The sequence below is a fragment of the Salvelinus sp. IW2-2015 genome, linkage group LG2 (genome assembly GCF_002910315.2).
Source record: "Salvelinus sp. IW2-2015 linkage group LG2, ASM291031v2, whole genome shotgun sequence".
NCBI lineage: Eukaryota > Metazoa > Chordata > Actinopteri > Salmoniformes > Salmonidae > Salvelinus > Salvelinus sp. IW2-2015.
The window spans coordinates 11941121-11960091 of NC_036839.1; the positions used below are offsets into that span (position 1 = coordinate 11941121).

General features: G+C 43.7%; 1 protein-coding gene across 9 annotated transcripts in view; it reads left to right on the top strand.

Moving 5' to 3' along the window:
• Positions 1-18971, top strand: part of fmnl2a (formin-like 2a) — a 94311-nt gene that overhangs the window by 21792 nt on the left and 53548 nt on the right. For all 9 annotated transcript variants that reach the window (XR_011481018.1, XM_070447073.1, XM_070447058.1 and 6 more), the window contains exon 2: positions 17155-17238. Coding sequence is in view for 8 of the 9 variants with exons in the window: in XM_070447073.1 (XP_070303174.1) it covers positions 17155-17238 (84 nt within the window). In the remaining variant the exon portion in view is untranslated. The remainder of the gene's footprint in view (positions 1-17154; positions 17239-18971) is intronic.

The following is an 18971-nucleotide window of genomic DNA, read 5'->3' on the forward strand; positions in this document are numbered from 1 at the left end:
AAGCAAGAATTTTGCTAGGACTGTCAAGGAGTGGTCTGAGTGGGGAGGGGGAAACTGAAAACTAGGTGTAATTGGCAGAGAGGTTTGGAACTCTTTCTTAATGGTCTATTAAATATTATAAACTGGGTGGTTCGAGCCCTGAATGCTGATTGGCTGACCGCTGTGGTAAATGAGACCGTATACCACGGGTATGGCAAAACATTTATTTTTCCTGCTCTAATTGGAAATCTGTTAATAATTGCAAATATCTCTTAACTGTCGCCCCAGCATTTGTTTTTTTTATGCGCATGATGTCAGAATGCACACACTGTTCCAAAATGTGATTGTTACGCAGCAGGACAGTTAACACACGCTGCCCTCAAACGAAGGCACGCTTCCTGCTAATTATCTATAGGCTATGCCTCAATTTGTCATTTTTTTTCTTTCTAACAACAGTTTGAATTGAGGTTTGTTCCGCCTCCTCATTAATTCACATAGAAGTAGCCCATTTCACTGTTGCGGGAAATGTACGTTTGAGGCAGTAATGAGCCGGATAAAACTTCTCTCTTTGACTAGAACCCAAGCACAAGCTTTTTCCTCCCTGGCACATTTTCTTGCTGGCGCACGCATTGCTTTCACTATTAATAATAACTTTGAACATGTGTGCGTTCATCTCAAAGTAAATGCCTTATTACGTTATCGTGTTGTCGTTTCTACTAAGCACACCGTATGTATGTATGGAGCTAATGTATTTACTGTTTTATTTATGTTTTAAAGTACTGGTTGCAAATCATGCATTTCAATTCTTGCATAGATTGAAATGGACAGATTTGATGTGTGTAAAATACTTTTGGGAAGGTTGGACTGATTATGCTGAGCTAATGCTAAGCTAATTGCCAGCTATGTGTGGCGCCATGTTTGTTGACATCATACAATGCATTCTGCTTGTTACGTAAATGTCTGTCAGACCAAAGATGTTATAACAAAACGAGGTGAAGAGATGGTTCACTTGTCTTTCGAGTCAATTTTCGGAAGTGAATGATAGTAGACGACACACCCCCTTCAACATGCATACTGCAAACAGACTAAACTCATCTTGTAACCTCTTATCTTTGGTTGACTCTAAAAAACAAACATGGCTGCGCACACACCTACCGATCGATGGATTACTTTAGATTTTTAGAACGCGTTTTAATAAATTATTTAGATCACTGGTGAGGTCACCCGTGATCTGATGAATTGTGAATAGTAATTGCTATTAGCTAATTCATATTATGGTTTCTGTCAGCCTAGAGTTAGCTAAATATTATTGTTTGTGTTAGGTCTAGGGCTAACCAAAATTAGTTAGATTGTTTGGATGTTAGGCTGTTGGTCGACCGAGATAGTTTTAGTCGAGCAGTAAGAAATATATATTTGCGCCCATCTCAGTGAACTAATCCATTGCGGAGGCCTAGACTTAAAGCCAATTTATGCTTGATCTGAAAATGTAGTCGGCGGTGCCATGTGGACTGTGTGAAGCCATTGCGAAGCCTCCAGAGGCCAAATCAAGCTCCATACTGCATTGCCATGCGCCTCCCAAATGCTGTAACAATGCGGAGGGCTCTGTACAGCTCCGCATTGACGGCAGGTGGGGGCGGTACATCCTGTAGAAAACACTAACTCACTTCCTTGACAATAGCTCTGCACTGCTCCGCGAAGCACAAGAAGAATGAATGCCCTGACTTCTGCTGAGGCCGCATCATCGTGAATGTTGCATGTCCAATGCAGACGTGGGATTGACCACGCACCCAGATGCATAATGCACTTCTCTCTCCAGAATGCGCTCTCTCCCTCCAATTTGTGCACATTCATTGTTTCATAACTTCATTGTGTGAACTGTTTGCATTTGATTGTTAGTTTATATCAATTCCCCATTACATATATCACCAGTAGTACATTTACTGTTAATTCCTATCATTTCTAATCTACAATGTTTGTTACTTTGGTTACGGTAATTTATGTTAATGCTTTCGATATTATTATTCCTGTCTTACATTGTTTGCAGAGTGCACAACCTGTGCTACACTTGTGAGAAACAAGTTTTACTTTATTTCATTCTATTTACGAGTTTTGTCAATTTAGTCATTGTCTTTTGTTTGGAGCGCTCCTGTCAATGTTGAGTAATGAGTAGGCTACCTGGCCTGCGCGCAAATGTAGCCATATAAATGTGCCCATTTGGGGATCTGATAGTATTTCTGATTGGCTTAACGCACCACCACTAATGACCTGTGGAGTTTCTCAAAGTAATGTTTTCTTCACTTCAAACAGCAAGCAAACAAAGTCTGTTTTTACATCCATTGAAAATTACACAGGGAATCTCTTGAGAGCCCAGAATATTTTCTACAACGTTGCAAGTTCGCTAGTGCAAGCTTCCCAAGTTAATAGTTGATACAATGTTTCAAGTTCGTTGCAGACAGGCCATGTGTAGCCAATGTGATTTATTGGATATTTATTTCTATCCGGATTTTTATTTGTTGGCTTTATGTGGAATAATTTGGATGATAATTGTGTTATGCTGTCATTACTTCTGTGAATGTCTGAACATTTCATCCAAAAATAGACTGCTCACATTKAGGACATAACATTGGAAAGACTGTGTTTGTGCAAAATGTTTCCGTGAAAAAACAGTGTGGCCAGCTCAAATGCTGACTGTTGCGTCAATCGTAACTGGACGTTCTAAATAAGTTTTCTAATCACACCGATTTGAGGGTACGCTGCATGGAACACTGATCACGTTCGTATGTGCCAAAGGGTTAACAATCCTGCTACAATCACAAAGTCTCTTCACTTTCTCCCAATGAAACCTAAATGGTTGTGGCCACGAGTGAGCAATGTCTCTTTTAGAAGCCTTGCCACCCACGGTTAGAAGAAAGCCTTGCCACCCAAGCCTTGCCACCCATGTCAGGAATGCTCCCTCCCTGGGATGTGCCTTCTGCAGCCTTGAAGGTAGAGTCTTAGTGGCTCCCAGACTGGCCCTGTCTTAGAGCCCAAGGCTCTGTGGAGCATGGGCCTGTTTACCCAGCAGTAAACTTCTGTGTCTGGCCTATCTGATGTGGTAAAGTAGAGGCAGACCCCTGGGTGTACTACCACTTAGGCCTGAGCAGACTGCCTCGATGTTCCAGGGTGGCGGTCATGTCACTGCGYTCAGGGCCTGAGGTGGATGCCTCTCAGGTTCGTGATGCTGACTGCATGAGACAAAGCTTTTTCAGAAAGCTCCTTGGTAAAGATCAGGCATCACTGCTTGGTCAGCCTTACATTGAATGTGCCAACATCTTATTGAGTTCATTAGACTGTAAACTAATTGGCTGAAATTCATGTCAGTTTAGTACTTTAGAACATTACAGGACTGGCGATGGCAAGTCTGTTTAATTGGCTTGGCTAGCTTGGCCAGCTAGCTAGCTGGTTAAAACTAGTTTGAATGATGCATCAACACCTGATCAACACAGCATCAGCTTTTTAATCTACCTGCTCCTGTTTCTGGAAAGATGTGGACTACGGTGTGAGGGGATGACAGAGGTTCACCTTGTAGGACACTGTTACTGATTACTGCAGAGGTGTGGTGGTTTCTCAGGCGCTTATAGCTGCCAAAGCGTCACCCAAGTAGATGCCACACATTCGGTGGAGGATGTTCCAGCCTACCTGCAGTCCAGAGGAGGAGTAGCTGTGAACTTCAGACAGGTGCCTGATGAAAAGCGAGGGTCTGCCTGTCTAACTGATGGTTCTCCCTCCCTGGCTGCACCTCTACTCAAGCTAATCCTTTACTGAACTGCCTCATCATCTAGTTGTGGAAGAGCATCTCCCTTGAACTGCCAGCTCCGTGAATTATTTATATTTTTTATTTAAAAAAATTATAATTAAAGCGACTTTGAGATTCTGTATGAAAAGCGCTATACAAAATACATCTATTATGATTGTAAGTCATGAAATAAGTAAATTGCTAGCCTAGCGTGTAATCAGAGGGCAAATGAAGTGCCGAGGCAATTTTCATTGTGATTCCTGGAGGTTTCATGAGTGTGTGTCTTTGTCAAGAGTTCAGAGAGATGCATCTACATCTACTCTGCTCACATGACTCCTACCAGAGAGGGCAGGAGGCTTTGAAGGACCTGTAAAGCCAATGAGGTAGTGGGGCCATTAAAGTTAATTACCAGGCTTTAAAATGACTGCTTTGCAGAAGACTATTGCACAGAAATCAATGAGCCAACAGGGGAAGGTTAATTGGAACACTTTTTCCTCTTCTGACATGAAAGTAACTTTGTAACCGCGCCGCTTGCCCATCCAGACTTTATGTCCGAGGCGGCTGATGTAATCGCTACACAGCAGAAGCACATGGAGTGTCAAACAGTCAGCCTAATGCTTGTGACGTGGGAGCAGCATTAGATCAGAGTTTATGCTATGCAGTGCTGTGTGGTGCTGCATCTCTGGGATGACGTAGAAAATAGAACAAATCAAGTTAAGGATTATGGGTTGGCATTACAAATCCTGATTTCATCAAGGTGCATTCCCCAATTTCAAGCAAAGAGGAATCTTTGTTGTAGATTTAAAATTGTACAATACCGTACGTGTGCGAGTATAATCTTTTCTCATACAAATGGTGTCTTCTAGCCTATTCATTTGAATTGACATTGACCCTACTTCTGTCTTCCACGCACTTTTGCAACACACCATCTGAGCTCAGCTGCCAGGACCCTCCTCTGTGTAAGCATATTTCGTTTTATTTTGACCACTTTAATCCATTCAACGATGTGTGGTAGGGGTGGGATTGTTTAAACGTTAAACGAAGTTGGGATCCTTAACGTTATGAAAAATCCCTAACCGAAAAACAGTGTCCCCCCCCCCTCCCCAAAACAACAACATTAAAATCACAGTGCAGTTATCACAGAACATATACTTTACCTTGTAGCCTAACTAGACTATATGGCTGTAAATGCCTGGGGAAAGTTGTGTAATTGAAATAAAACCAGAGAGGAAGAGGTTACTTTGTTGAATGTGCGAGGCATGCAAGACAAGACATTACGAGATACAGATTACCAAGACATTCTTTCTGCCTACCCCTCCTCTCTCTCCCTCGCGCTGGCTCGCCTGCACTTGCTCTTTGCAAATGATGCAAGTGTGTGTTCAGTCTTCGGTCTATTGCGTGTAGAATATCCTAGCCTATTGGGTTGACGCTTTACTGAAGTTGCGAGACATTGCAAGCAAAATAAATGGCAAGAAACAGTATTTCTTTGTGAGATACAGCTTTAGATAGGCCTAGTGCACGGTTCTGACTCTGTCTGCCTGGTGGCTGACCGTTTTAACGGACCCCCYTTAAAATGGAAGTGTATACGTTAAGAACATTTTCCCATTTGTCACATCCCTAGTGTCTGGTATTCCAGTATGTTCAACATGTAATTCCTTTTTCAATCAAGGACACTCAGTCACTCTATCCATGATTGAAGCAGTTTATGTAATGTATTAGAATAGTGCAAGGCTCATTGGCAATGGTATTTGAATAGCACCCTGGCAGACACCTATTCACCTGGGAGCATGGACTGGGCAACCATATTGGGATGTAGAAAGAGATGTTTTACACTATACTAGAGGGGGATTCAATTACTAAAACAAAGGAGACTATTGGCCTTTAGGGACTCCCGAGTGGCACGGCAGTCTAAGGCACTGCATCTTAGTGCTATAGGCGTCACTACATACCCTGGTTCGATTCCAGGCTGTATCACAACCCGGCCGTGATTGGGAGTCCCATACTGGGGTGCACAATTGGCCCAGCATCGTCTGGGTTAGGCCGGGGTAGGCCGTCATTGTAAATAAGAATTTGTTCTTAACTGACTTGCCTAGTTAAATTTTTACAAATGTAATACAAATAATTATTAGTTACATTTTTATTCATTTTTTTCATTTTCTTTATTAAATGTGTGGAAAAACATTAAGCAACCAAGTATCATATTAAACATTACGGTGTTATGATAAGGGAGACTTGCAGCAAATGTCTCTACATTTGTTTGGCATAGGATACATTCCTGTGAACAGCTCTCCAAACAAAAACAATAGCCTGTCATGGTGGGTTAGGCCAGGGGCCGGGCAGGGGGTCCCCAGGATTACACGGCTAATCTGAGGACAGACGAGGGACACCTGTGCCACCACATAATTCCGACTGGAGGATTATGGATCCACACTGCTAATGAGGGGAGGATGCTCGGCTGTGCTTGGCCAGGACACACACAGTCTGGTTTAGTGGAGGGAGGGCCAATGTGGAGGGACTCCTGAGGGCGGGACAGAGAAGTGCTGCCTGATGGCTGGCTCTGGCTGTCATGTACATTTATGACCCGGCTGCTGCAACCAAGTGGGTCTGACTGAGAGAACACGGCGCACACAGTCATTTCCTGAACATTGAGCAACTCTTAGATTAGTGTTATACAATGACTTGTTATTACCAGATATCTTTTTTTACAACGTCAAAGTGCATGTTGTGGCCTGCAGACTGCAAAATCAAAAAGACGACAAAGATAGAGCCAGATGGAGGATGGATGAGAGGAGCGTGGGGGGGAATAAAAGTTGCTTTGAATAGTAATATTTATGCCACAGAAGGCAATTTGATTTGCAGTCTTCGTGTCATTATCATTCTCCTCTTTTGTGGTTTTATTCCACTCGCTGTCTGGTCTGATCCAACCCACCCTGCCTTAGCCTCTCCTGGGAAAGCCATCTAATGTTGGTCCTGGCTTGGAGAAAGCCAGACTCGATACGCAGCTCAGGAAACGCTGAGGAAATACAGTAATGTGAAAAAGCCAAGCGGAGAGGCCTGGCTGACTGACTGACTGGCTGGCTGGCTGACTGACTGGCTGGCTGGCTGAAGAGGAGCACACTCTTCCAGTCACAGATTCAGTCAAGAGCCCAGCCATCTCACCAGACCATGCAGATCAACAAAGCCTCCAGTACACTCCCATTCTGTTCTATACTACAGCCTCCCTGGATCCTCCTGACACTGTTGCTTGCAGTGGATGGGAGCTGGACTGTAAGAGGGGTAGGGGGGACCACACGCTCATCTGACAGGTCCTGGATCAGTGACAGGTTGCGGGGGCGGAAGAGAGAGGGGCATGCTCTACTCCCTCATTGTAGCTAGACAGTCCCCTGGGTCATATCAATCAAAGGCTCCTAAAAGATCTGAGAGGATGTGGGCGGGGGAGAGATGCTGCATTGCAGACACTTTTTGTACTTTCCGAATCCTGCAAAAGTGAAGTGAACTAGGCGAAATATGCTACCGTAGGTCATTTTCTGGTTTGCAGATGGAACTCTAAGCTGGTGGGCAGCTGGTGATAGATCACCGGTCACTGTCCGCCTGAAGGATAAATGCCGTCAGAAATAAACAGACACTGTCAAGATTATTATTGTCCTGAGCCATTTTCCTATGATTCACCAGTGTGCTCAGAACGGTGGTGATCAGAGTTTCCAAGTTGGTTCTTTTAATAGCCTAATCACATGGCTACTGTATGTCAGAAGTTGGCAAAAATGTGTTTGCGGTGGCATAGGCCGTAGTGCTTTTGTCCAAAGCCCCATTGAATACTTTTTCACCTTATACAAGCTTGAGGTTTTAGGCTATTGACTTCCTCTACCAAGCAGAGAAATTAGGCCTAGGCTAATTGATGTATCCTATCTCAAGGTTCAAGGGTAGCCCATGTTTGGGGAGGGGTCTCTGCTGGTCTGTGACGACAGCAAATGAAGCAAAATATAAGTGTTTTTTGACTAGCTATGTGAAGCCATTTTTCTCTGGATCTCCGGGGAGATGGTGGGTAGAGGTGGAGGGGTTGGGTCGAGCGCTGTCCGTCTGTCTGCCTGGCCAGTATGACTCATGTAATGGGAGGCTGGAGGTTATTTAAAGGTAATGTTGTTGTTAGTCAATGGAGGTCCTCGTTCACGGCGGTCGGAGCGGACTGAATTCTCGTCCGCCGCAATACACGAGGATGAATATTTCACAAAGGTTGTCCGCGTAGTGTGTTTTACGTGCCACGTCGGACTTGACTTTTTCCACATTGTGTTACAAAACGGGAATAAAATGGATTTAATTGTAATTTCTTGTCAACTATCTACACAAAATACTGTAATTTCAATGTGGAAGGAAAAGTAAAAAAATAATAAATAAATAGTTTAACACTAATATATTGTATCTTGATTAGATAAGTATTCAACCCCTAGTCAATACATGTTAGAATCACCTTTGGCAGTGATTACAACTGTAAGGTTTTCTGGGTAAGTCTCTAAGAACTTTGCACACCTGGATTGTACAATATTTAATATAAAACATTTAAGCTCTGTTAAGTTGGTAGTTGATCATGGCTAGACAGCCATTTTCAAGTCTTGCCATAGATTTTCAAGCCGATTTAAGACAAAACTGTAACTAGACCACTCAGGAACAGTCAGTGTCGTCTTGGTAAGCAACTCCAGTGTATTCAGTGCATTCGGAAAGTATTCCGACTTATTCTAAAATTGATTTAAAAAACAAAATCCCCCTCATCAATCTACACACAATACCACATGATGACAAAGCGAGAAAAAAAAACAGTTTTTTTGAATTTTTAGCAAACGTATCCAAAATAAGTCTTCAGACCCTTTGTTTTTAACACATTTGCAAAATTTCTAAAAACCTGTTTTCGCTTTTTCGTTATGGGGTATTGTGTGTACTCCCTTTTAGAATAAGGCCGTAACGTAACAAAATGTGCAAAAAGTTAAGGGGTCTGAATACTTTCCGAAGGCACTGTATAAGGATTAGTGAAAATGTTAGACCTTTCCAGAAGCTGAAGAGGAAAGACCAGCATTGTTTACGGCGTACAGGCTAAGAGATGACACGCATTTTTCATTCTGCCGAATTTATTGATTTAGCCATCTCTCTGTTTTATTTAAAACAAGTTTGTTCAAGACAATTTTTTATGTGTTTAATGCAGCCTTTTGTACACAGGGATTGTGTACACAGCGATAGGCTATTTCAAAACCACTGGGAGCCAATTAAATATGGCAATGCAAAGACATCCCTGTTGGGCGTATTTAATTTTGACTGTAAAGTTTATTCTATGCTTTATCAGTAGATGTCTAGGCCTACATCAAACTAGTACATAGGCGTAGCCCACAGTTCACAAAACAACCATTGGTGTTGCCATCTCGATAGCTAGGCCTTTAAACCTTACATAACATACTGTAGCAGGGCTATTACAGGCTGATCTCCACAAGTCAGCTCATGCCTGATTTCTTGGATTCTAGATTTGGTTTGACCTCCATTGAGGCATGTTTCTGAACTCTGGAGGGACATCCTTCCCGTAGGTGGGAGATGGTCAGGTGTAGGTGTAAGGCAACTCCTCTCGTCAGTCAACGACGCCTCCCCATTCATACACACACACACACACACACTTTCTCCTGTAGCCTCCGGCGAGGGAAACACGAACCTGGCGCTCTAAGAGCTCATTTCGGAGGGGGGAACATTAAAGGTGCTAGAAGTGGCCTCTGCTTGAGTTGGAACACAGGAAAGCTAGCCCACAGGGGCCGAGGGAGCAGCCAGAAGGCTGCGCTCAGGACTGCGCTTTTAACAGCACCTACGTCAGTGACAATGCCACAGACCTATCTGTCTCGGGGCCAAGGGCTACTGCCGGGCTCCAAGTATAACAAGGCAGCAGGCAGGAGGAGTTTACTTTCATGAATGGTTTCGCCTCCCTTATTCGAGCATGTCATCCATTTGATTAATATGGGTTGCGTTTCAGTGGCTCGGTGGATATAATACGCTGCCCACTGCTTGTGGTTTTATGTCCCTCTGTTGTGACTGGCTGCTCAGATGTAGTGTTCTCTTTTATTGTTTTTTATGGACCGGAAGGGGGTAGCTACTAGCGTGCGATGTTAGGAGTCTCCTAGCTAGACTAGTCGATGGAACTCGGGGAAACTCCAATTCCCTCCAGTCAGCAGGCTGCTTGTTTCAGAGCCGCTCCTGAATACTAATGTCATTTTCTGTTTCCTACAGTGGTGGGAGAGAGTGCATGGCAGTTCAGTGCTATTAAGAGCATGAGTGCTTCTTGTGTTGTGTAGGCTCTGTGAGCTGAATCAGACATGGATCCTCACATGGCCTTTTCCCCCAACAGCATCCGTCACCATGAGACAATGTCGTAGAGATCCACCCACTGGCTTTAGTTTCTTCTCAGCTAGCTAACATTCAATGCAGATACATTCCTGAAAGGCATTCTTTTACACAATATCTTATCACAGCACTGGCAAACCATGGTTGACCAACTGCCTGACCGAAAAGGCTGACCCATAGAATTAGCGATTAGAATACTAGAATGTACCTGAACCTTCTTATGACGGGATCAAGGTCAGCCATTTTGGTCAGGGAGTTGATCAACCATGGTTTGCCAGTGCTGTGATAAGGTATTGTGTAAAACAGTGAATTTGAATAATTGATATGCGCTGTATGTTTGTTAGCTGGCTAGGCAGTTTCAGAAGAATGGTAACATACATTTTTCAAATGAAATGCCAATATGCCAACATTCCATTCAAACAATGAAGTCAGTCTAAAGCCATACACTGGCTGAAATCAGATGATGATAGACAAGTTGTAAATACAACAAGTACTGCTATTGTGTCATATAATAGCACTCACAGCATTCGAAGAAAACAAAAATGTTGACATTAATGGTCTGTTTGCACATATTTTAGAGGCTATTTATGCAGAACATGTGTGTTTTTAGTTATTTGACAATATTTTAGTTTAACAATAATTATATGACACAATTTCTGATTCATCACATGCCGTACTTTTATTTTCCTGCATAAGTCAAATCAGGATTATGCCTCTACTGACATTAATTCCAATTAGACTGGTTTTGATTTCTCCCAGACCAATATGGCTGCCATTTTCACCCCATTCTGGAACTTTGAGGGTTGATGCAATAGCCCTTCTAGTAATTGAATAGGATATCATTCTAGTATTCTATTTCCTAAGGACGACGTGCCCTTTCTGCCTACCACAGGATTCCATTCAGATCCCAATGTTTTTTTAGTTTTTTTTTTACATGTAGCCCGTTCTGTTGACAGTCATTGGAATTAGCACCCTATTCCCTATATTGTGCACTACTTTTGAGCAGGGCTCATAGGGTTCTGGTCAAAAATAAGCTACCGGCATATATAGGGAATAGGGTGCCATTTGAGATGCAACTGATGTCTCCCCTGTTCCTTGTTCCCTACAGTAAAGTTGAGGCCGTGTGGCGGATTGAACTCGGAGTATGCACTTTGATCAGGTTTTATGCATTTTGGGAATTATGAAAAACACTGGTCGATCTCTTTTTTATCGCCTTTTGAATGAGAGAATTTGATTTAGCTTCTTTTTGTTTTTTTACCAGGCAACACTTGGCATGTTATTCCTTTCCTTCATAACCCTGATGCCAGCTCTGTCTAGGTCAGGTCCTTCCAACACACATTGCATAGACACAGATGTGAGACATGGGGTCATCTCCGGCTGTTTCCTGGTATCACTCGGTCTTGGAAAACGACACATGGCGCCGGGGGGAATGGCGGCCTTTTTACGTGCTATTTTGTGTCTTTTTTTGACACTGACCGTAACTTTTTTTGACATCATGTTTTCGCCATCGTTTCCTATAACTGAAAAGAGCTTCTGGACATTAGAACAGGCTCGTTATTGTTTTTATTGTGTTACTATTTCCTTTTTATTTAGCCAATATGTGTCTTATTTTTTAACTGCATTATTGGGAATGGGCTCGTAAGTAAGCATGTCACTGTAAAGTCTACACCTGTTGCATTCGGCACATATGACCGACAAGATTGGATTTGATTTGAGTTGCAGGATATCCCCCGTCTGTCTTCCATTAGCTCTCCTCACCGTGTGGCTCTGGAAAATTCCGTGGCGGAAAACCATAGACTAGCTAGTCCCAGTGCAGAACACACATTGATAGATGATCCTGACGATTGAATCAGAGTAAAAAACAACCCAAATCTGCACTAGACTGTAAAATGGCCACATTTTTTCCTTCCTTAAGCAGTGGAAAACATTCTCCCTGCACCACTGGTAGTCTGTGTTTATAACAGAGACATGATATTCAACGGTCATAGTAACAGAATGGACCACAGCCCTGGCGTGTATTTCATAACGTACTTTCGCACAATGACAAGCACACAAATGCTGAATATCTAGGTTCTTGTTTATATTCTGCGTTTCTTATTTGAAGAATTGCTTCATGTTTTAGCCTACCACATTTAGTTGTTTTCCGAGTAATAACGAAGGTTACGGTCATATGGTGTGTTTTCTGTCAGTGAGTGTGCGCTCGGATAGGCAATGAATTTGGGTGTGTGGTGCCGATTAAGCACCAGCTAATTGTTTCACTATTTTCTAATGCACTTATGGGTGGGGTATAGTGAGGGTTGGAGCCAAAACGAGACAACCACAGTCTTCAGGGGGACATTACATAAAGCAGATGTTGATTAAGTAGGGTAAGCGAACCGAAAAAGAAATGGCTTCGTAAACAACAGGTGTGGACTAACAGTCAATTGTTGGGCCCTTCCCAACAGTTCAGAGAGAAATTTCTAGAAAAGGGAAACACGTAATAGTAGATATACAACGAATACCGATAATTTGGCTATATACAAGGGGTACCCAAAAATTAAATGCCAACAGTGACTAGGTAATTTTTGTTTATTTGGCTAAATACGCAAAAATTAAAAGGCACCCTATTTGTGACCCAAGTCCAGTTTCTGTGACATCATTCACAATGTTTCTGGCATTGTCTGTTGTGAAAGGGATTATTATACTGGGCCTCTCAAGAAGTTGTGCCCGTTCTGAAATGGACCTGGAGCTTTCCCACTTGGACAAATATGCATAAATACATTTTTCAATATTCGAGACCCGAGGACGACCGGGTCCGTATAGACATGGTCGGATCCGAGTGAGGGAAGCAGTAGAAGAGTCAGTTTGTAAGCTACTTTATTAACCAGCGATGACACCGCGTGAGGGAGAGCAGGCGCGGGAGGGGCCTTGCGTTGTGTTACTGTGAGCGAGTGAAGCAGGAGCAAGGAGGAGGTAGGGAGCGACAGAGACAGCAACCAACCATAACAAGCCAACTCACGCTAGAATGCTGACTTCTAGCTTGTCATAGCTAGATTATTTATCATCCAATAAGATTATTTAGTAGCTGTATTCACTGCTTCAAACTGAGAGAAGCTAATTGGCTTAGATAGCCAGCTAGCTAAATTCGCTAGCTATTCAGGCTAATTGAGTCTGCATGCGCTTTCTTCCTGTTCTAATGTTACAAATAACAGCACCCCCATTCAGATTATTAAATAGCAACCTATCTGTTGGCTCTTGGTCGTTGTACAGTATACTTCTCATTTAACTTTTAATTCCATCATTTCCATCATTTCTATTTTCCATTGAAGGCTTTATGACTGTAGTGGCGCTTTGATGACTTGTGACTGGCCGACGACAACAACAAGCTACATGCACCACTCTGGGCTATTCTGGTTGAGCAGTGGAGAACATAATATTCATGTTTMATCCACAACTCTCTGGCCCTCGCCATTGTAAACGACTGTGAAGCCAAAATGTACCCAAACTGGAGATTTAAACAATGATTGAGGATCCCACAATTCTGGTTTATCGATCCCACCACTCGCCATCTACAGAGTTCCCGGCTGCCCCTCACAAAAGGATACTTTGAAATTCGCCAGTTAATATTAGAATGTTGATTACAACGGGCGCAAAGGCTGTTGTTTTAACGGAATAGCCTACAATATTTTTTCAGCTCAGATTTACTCACGAGGCAATGGCATACCACCCTGCATCCCACTGCTGGCTTGCTTCTGAAGCTAAGCAGGGTTAGTCCTGGATGGGAGACCAGATGCTGCTGGAAGTGGTGTGAGAGGGCCAGTAGGAGGCACCCAGGGCAGTGATTGGGGACATTGCCCTGTGTAGGGTGCCGTCTTTCGGGTGGGAAATTAAACGGGTGTCCTGACTCTCTGTGGTCAATAAAGATCCCATGGCACTTATCGTAAGAGTAGGGGTGTTAACCCCGGTGTGTTGGCTTAATTCCCAAACCCACTGGCTCCAGGTCATCTATAAGTCTTTACTATGTAAAGCCCCGCCTTATCTCAGCTCACTGGTCACCATAGCAACATCCACCTGTAGCACGTATATTTCACTGGTCATCCCCAAAGCTAACACCTCCTTTGGCCGCCTTTCCTTCCAGTTCTCTGCTGCCAATGACTGGAACGAATTGCAAAAATTACTGAAGCTGGAGACTTATATCTCCCTCACTAACTTTAAGCATCAGCTGTCAGAGCAGCTTACCGATCACTGTACCTGTACACAGCGCATCTGTAAATAGCACACCTCACTACCTCATCCCCATATTGTTATTTTTTTTTGCTCTTTTGCACCCCAGTATCTCTAGTTGCACATCATCATCTGCACTTCTATCACTCCAGTGTTAATGCTAAATTGTAATTATTTCACCACTATGGCCTATTTATTGCCATACCTCCCTAACCTTACAACATTTGCACACACTGTACTTAGATTTCTCTATTGTMTTATTGACTGTATGTTTGTTGATCCCATGTGTAACTCTGTGTTGTTGTTTTTGTCGCACTGCTTTGCTTTATCTTGGCCRGGTCGCAGTTGTAAATGAGAACMTGTTCTCAACTGGCCTACCTGGTTAAATAAAAAAATAAAAATCTGTCCCTCATACCATCAAGGTCACCTAATCATCCCCAGCTTACAATTGGCTCATTCATCCCCCCTCCTCTCCCCTGTAACTATTCCCCAGGTCGTTGCTAAATGAGAATGTGTTCTCAGTCAACTTACCTAGTAAAATAAGGGTAAAATAAAAAGAATACAACGCAGCATAGCCTATAGGCCTGGTGTTTTTATTAAAAACTATTTTCACAGTGCGAACCGAACATAGTTTCCTGTACCAAACGGTTCGGTATGAATATGTGTACTGTTTCAGCCCTACTCTAGGCAGATAGTTTGGGTAGCTATTTGGTTAACTAATTAACAAACTATTTAGCAGTCTAATGGCTTGGGGGTATAAGCTGTTCAGGGTTCTGTTGGTTGCAGACTTGGTGCATCGGTACTGCTTGCTGTGTGGTAGCAAGAAAACAGTCTATGACTTGGGTGTCTGGAGTCTTTGACAATTTGTAGGGCCTTCCTCTGACACCGCCTGGTAGAGAGGTCCTGGATGGCATGGAGCTCAGACCCAGTGATGTACTGGGCCGTACGCACTACCCTCTGTAGCGCCTTGCGTCGAATGCTGAGGACACCGAGGAACTTGAAGTTCTCGACTCGCTCCACTACAGCCTTGGTTATGTGAATGGGGGGTGTGCTCGCCTTTCATTTTCTGTAGTCCACGATCAGCTCCTTTGTCTTGCTGACGTTGATGGAGAGGTTGTTGTCCTGGCACCACACTGCCAGGTCTCTGACCTCCTCCCTATAGGCCGGCTCATCGTCGTCGGTGATCAMGCCTACCACAGTCGTGTCATCTGCAAACTTATTGATGGTGTTGAAATCGTGAGCGGCCACGCAGTCATGGGTGAACAAGGGCGTACAGGAGGGGACTAAGCACACACCCCTGAGGGGCCCCCGTGTTGAGGGTCAGCATGGCAGAAGCGTTGTTGCCTGCCCTCATGCCCTTGGGGGTGTCCCGTCAGGAAGTCCAGGATCCAGTTGCAGAGGGAGGTGTTCAGTCCCAGGGTCCTTAGCTTAGTGATGAGCTTGGAGGGCACTATGGTGTTGAATGTTGAGCTGTGGTCAATGAACAGCATTCTCACGTAGGTGTTCCTTTTGTCCAAGTGGCAAAGAACAGTGTGGAGTGTTGAGGCGGTATGCGAATTGGAGTGGGTCCAGGGTGATCCATGACTAGCCTTTCAAAGCATTTCATGGCAACAGATGTGAGTGCTACGGGGCGATAGTCATTTAGACGGGTTACCTCTTCTTGGGAAGAGGGACAATGGACTACATGTAGCAGGGACAATCTGCAATTCAAACAATAACAAAGCATAGAGTATCATGACTTGAACCAACGCATGGGCGTTGGATAGCAGGCCCCTAATACAGCACATCACTGCCTGCTGCATGTCACTTTCAAATCCTCTCCATAACAAAGCAGCTTTTTGTTTCCAGTTCCCATTTAGCAAAGAAAATGGAATTGAAAGTTGTATTTGTGGCTAAACCGTTTGGTTGGATGTTTACAGTTTGTTTTACAGAGTGGTTTCGCTACAATACGTCTTATTACATACTGTATATGTGAGACAATCATGTCTCATTGCAGAGGACCTATTTCAAGGCAGAAAGAYGTTTGGATTTCCTTAATGAGGATACGTATCACTGGGGAGACTAGGCCTTATAATCTATGCTCTCCCTCACAGCCTTCCTCCCCTATCTTACTCTGTCAGTATTGCGCCGGTTGCATGCTTGTGTGGATCCAGAAGTGCAATCGCATAGAATGATGACGCGCTTGCACACACACACAAAATACACAGACACACACACACCACACACGCATGGTGCTGTGCCTGGGGATCCCTGAGGGATTAAATGGCGCTGAGTGATTGTACTTGATGGTGCTTATTATGATGAAGGGACGTTCGTCTCAGAGAGAGAGAGACATGGCTCCTAGCGCTACAGACTACAGACGGGTTATATTATACAGTAGTGCAATCCCATGGATGACACACTGACACACACACACACACCCTGTATACAGACTACAGAAAGGGGTTAGTTCATCCCCCCTAGACACAGCCCACAGAGTCAGACTCATTAGGAGATAGTTCTCTCCTCACCCTGCTACTCCTTAACCTTTATATGTCACAAGCCATCACAGTCTCCCTCAAGAGGACAGAGCACTTATTAAGGCTGCGTCGCAAACGGCAACCTATTCTCCAAATAGTGCCCTACTTTTAACCATAGGGCTCTGGTGAAAAGTAGTGCACTATACAGGGAATAGGGTGCCATTTGGGACGCATCCAGTTTACATTCCCCTCCCGCTTTGTCTGTGTTGTCTTCTGACAGTTTGGGTCGYCGTTTCGTCGTTGTTTAACATGTTATTATTGGCACCTGTGTGAAAGTGTCTGATGGTGACGTTTTCCCTGATTCTCTTTCAGAATTCGATGAACCTTCCTCCAGACAAAGCGCGACTACTGCGGCAGTACGACAACGAGAAGAAGTGGGAGCTCATCTGTGATCAGGTGGGATGTTGCTCTATCAATAACCTGTTCACAAACTCCTAGTTTGGGATCTAATGTCCGGTGTGTCAGTGACTCAAGTCTAACCAATGGCGAGGGCACTCTGTGGCTGCATCCCATATATCACCATGTTTCCTATATAGTGCACTACTTTAGACCAGAGCCCAATGGATCCTGGTCAAAAGTAGTGCACTCTAAATGGTATAGGGTGCCATTTGCGACGCAGGTGTTGTGTTCAGCAGACTGAGTGCTCGGCCCTTCTGCCAGTGTGTTTTCTGCTTACCTGAGCAGAGGGAAAAGAGGAGAGTGAGAGAGGGACCACCAAGCACCTGTTCAGGCTGAGGATACCATTGATATGAAGCCACCCTGAACACAATGAAGCTGGAGTGACACTGGGAAGACTTTGCAATTTGCTGCCTGGTCATTTAACATTTTTTCACGTTTTTGTATCTGACTTGAGTCAATGTTCCTGTCCCTGTCGTACACCAAGTGATGTGTGAGGTGGTCTGGCATTTCTCAATGCAACCCTATTCCCAATTTAGTGCACTACTTTTGACCACGGCCCGTAGGGTTCTGGTCCAAATTGTTTTTGCACTATATAGGGAATACTATAGGGCGCTTTTTGGGACACAGCGTCAGAATGACACTTCTCCTTCTAAACAAAGATTGATAATTAGTGGTGTAGGGATCGCCTGGTGCAATTCTGTCCTGGGAATGTTTTGGTGTGAGACGCCGGGATCCAATATTTTCTTCACCGTTTGTTGGATCATGTTTTCAACAAAAAAAATTGACTTCTAGGTTTTCATGTTTGCCATCAAAATAATGAACCCATGTTAAAGCTTTGAATAATATGTTTTTCTATGTCACGTTATAGCTACACCGAATTTCTTGATGTATAATCATGGCAACTGCGATGTTCGTAGGGGTAACCAGAGAAACAAGGCTGATAAGTACATTCGCTTTTAACAATATTTATCCTGAAAAAATATTCAGGGGGGTTGAATTATTCAATTCTTGGGGGGAAATTAAGGAGATCGATCAAATATTAAAGATGCTCTCACAACAAAAACAATGTGAGGAGATGATTCGAAGGAGGCCTGCATAAAGAACATGCTGAATTCATCAATGTCCAATTATCCTCATCAGAGACTGTATCACCTAACGAGCCTTACTCTGACCCTCAGTAGACCTCTCTCATCTACATCATGGGTTTGTCCCAAATGGCACCCTATTCCCTATATAGTGGACTGCTTTTGACCAGAGACCTATGGGCCTTGGTCTTAAGTAACAAACTAAATAAACAAGAGTGCAATTTGGGACATAGAGCATGGCTTCTCTGTTTGTCAATGCCATGTGGATGGAATGTTGATACAGCAATGTTTTTGAGAGATGGGTCGTTTCACAAAAAGAGTACCTTTTGATATTTGTACTTTTTTTTTTACCCAGTTTTCTCCCCAATTTTGTGGTACCCAATTGGTAGTTACAGTCCTGTCTCATCGCTGCAACTCCCATACGGACTRGGGAGAGGCGAAGGTCGAGAGCCGTGCGTCCTCTCGAAACACAACCCAACCAAGCCGCACTGTGTAGTAGTTAACTAGTGAATATGTTAAGATTGATTGTTTTTTTATAAGATAAGTTTAATGCTAGCTAGCAACTTACCTTGACTCCTTGCTGCACTCGCGTAACAGGTGGTCAGCCTGCCACGCAGTCTCCTCGTGGAGTGCAATGTAATCGGC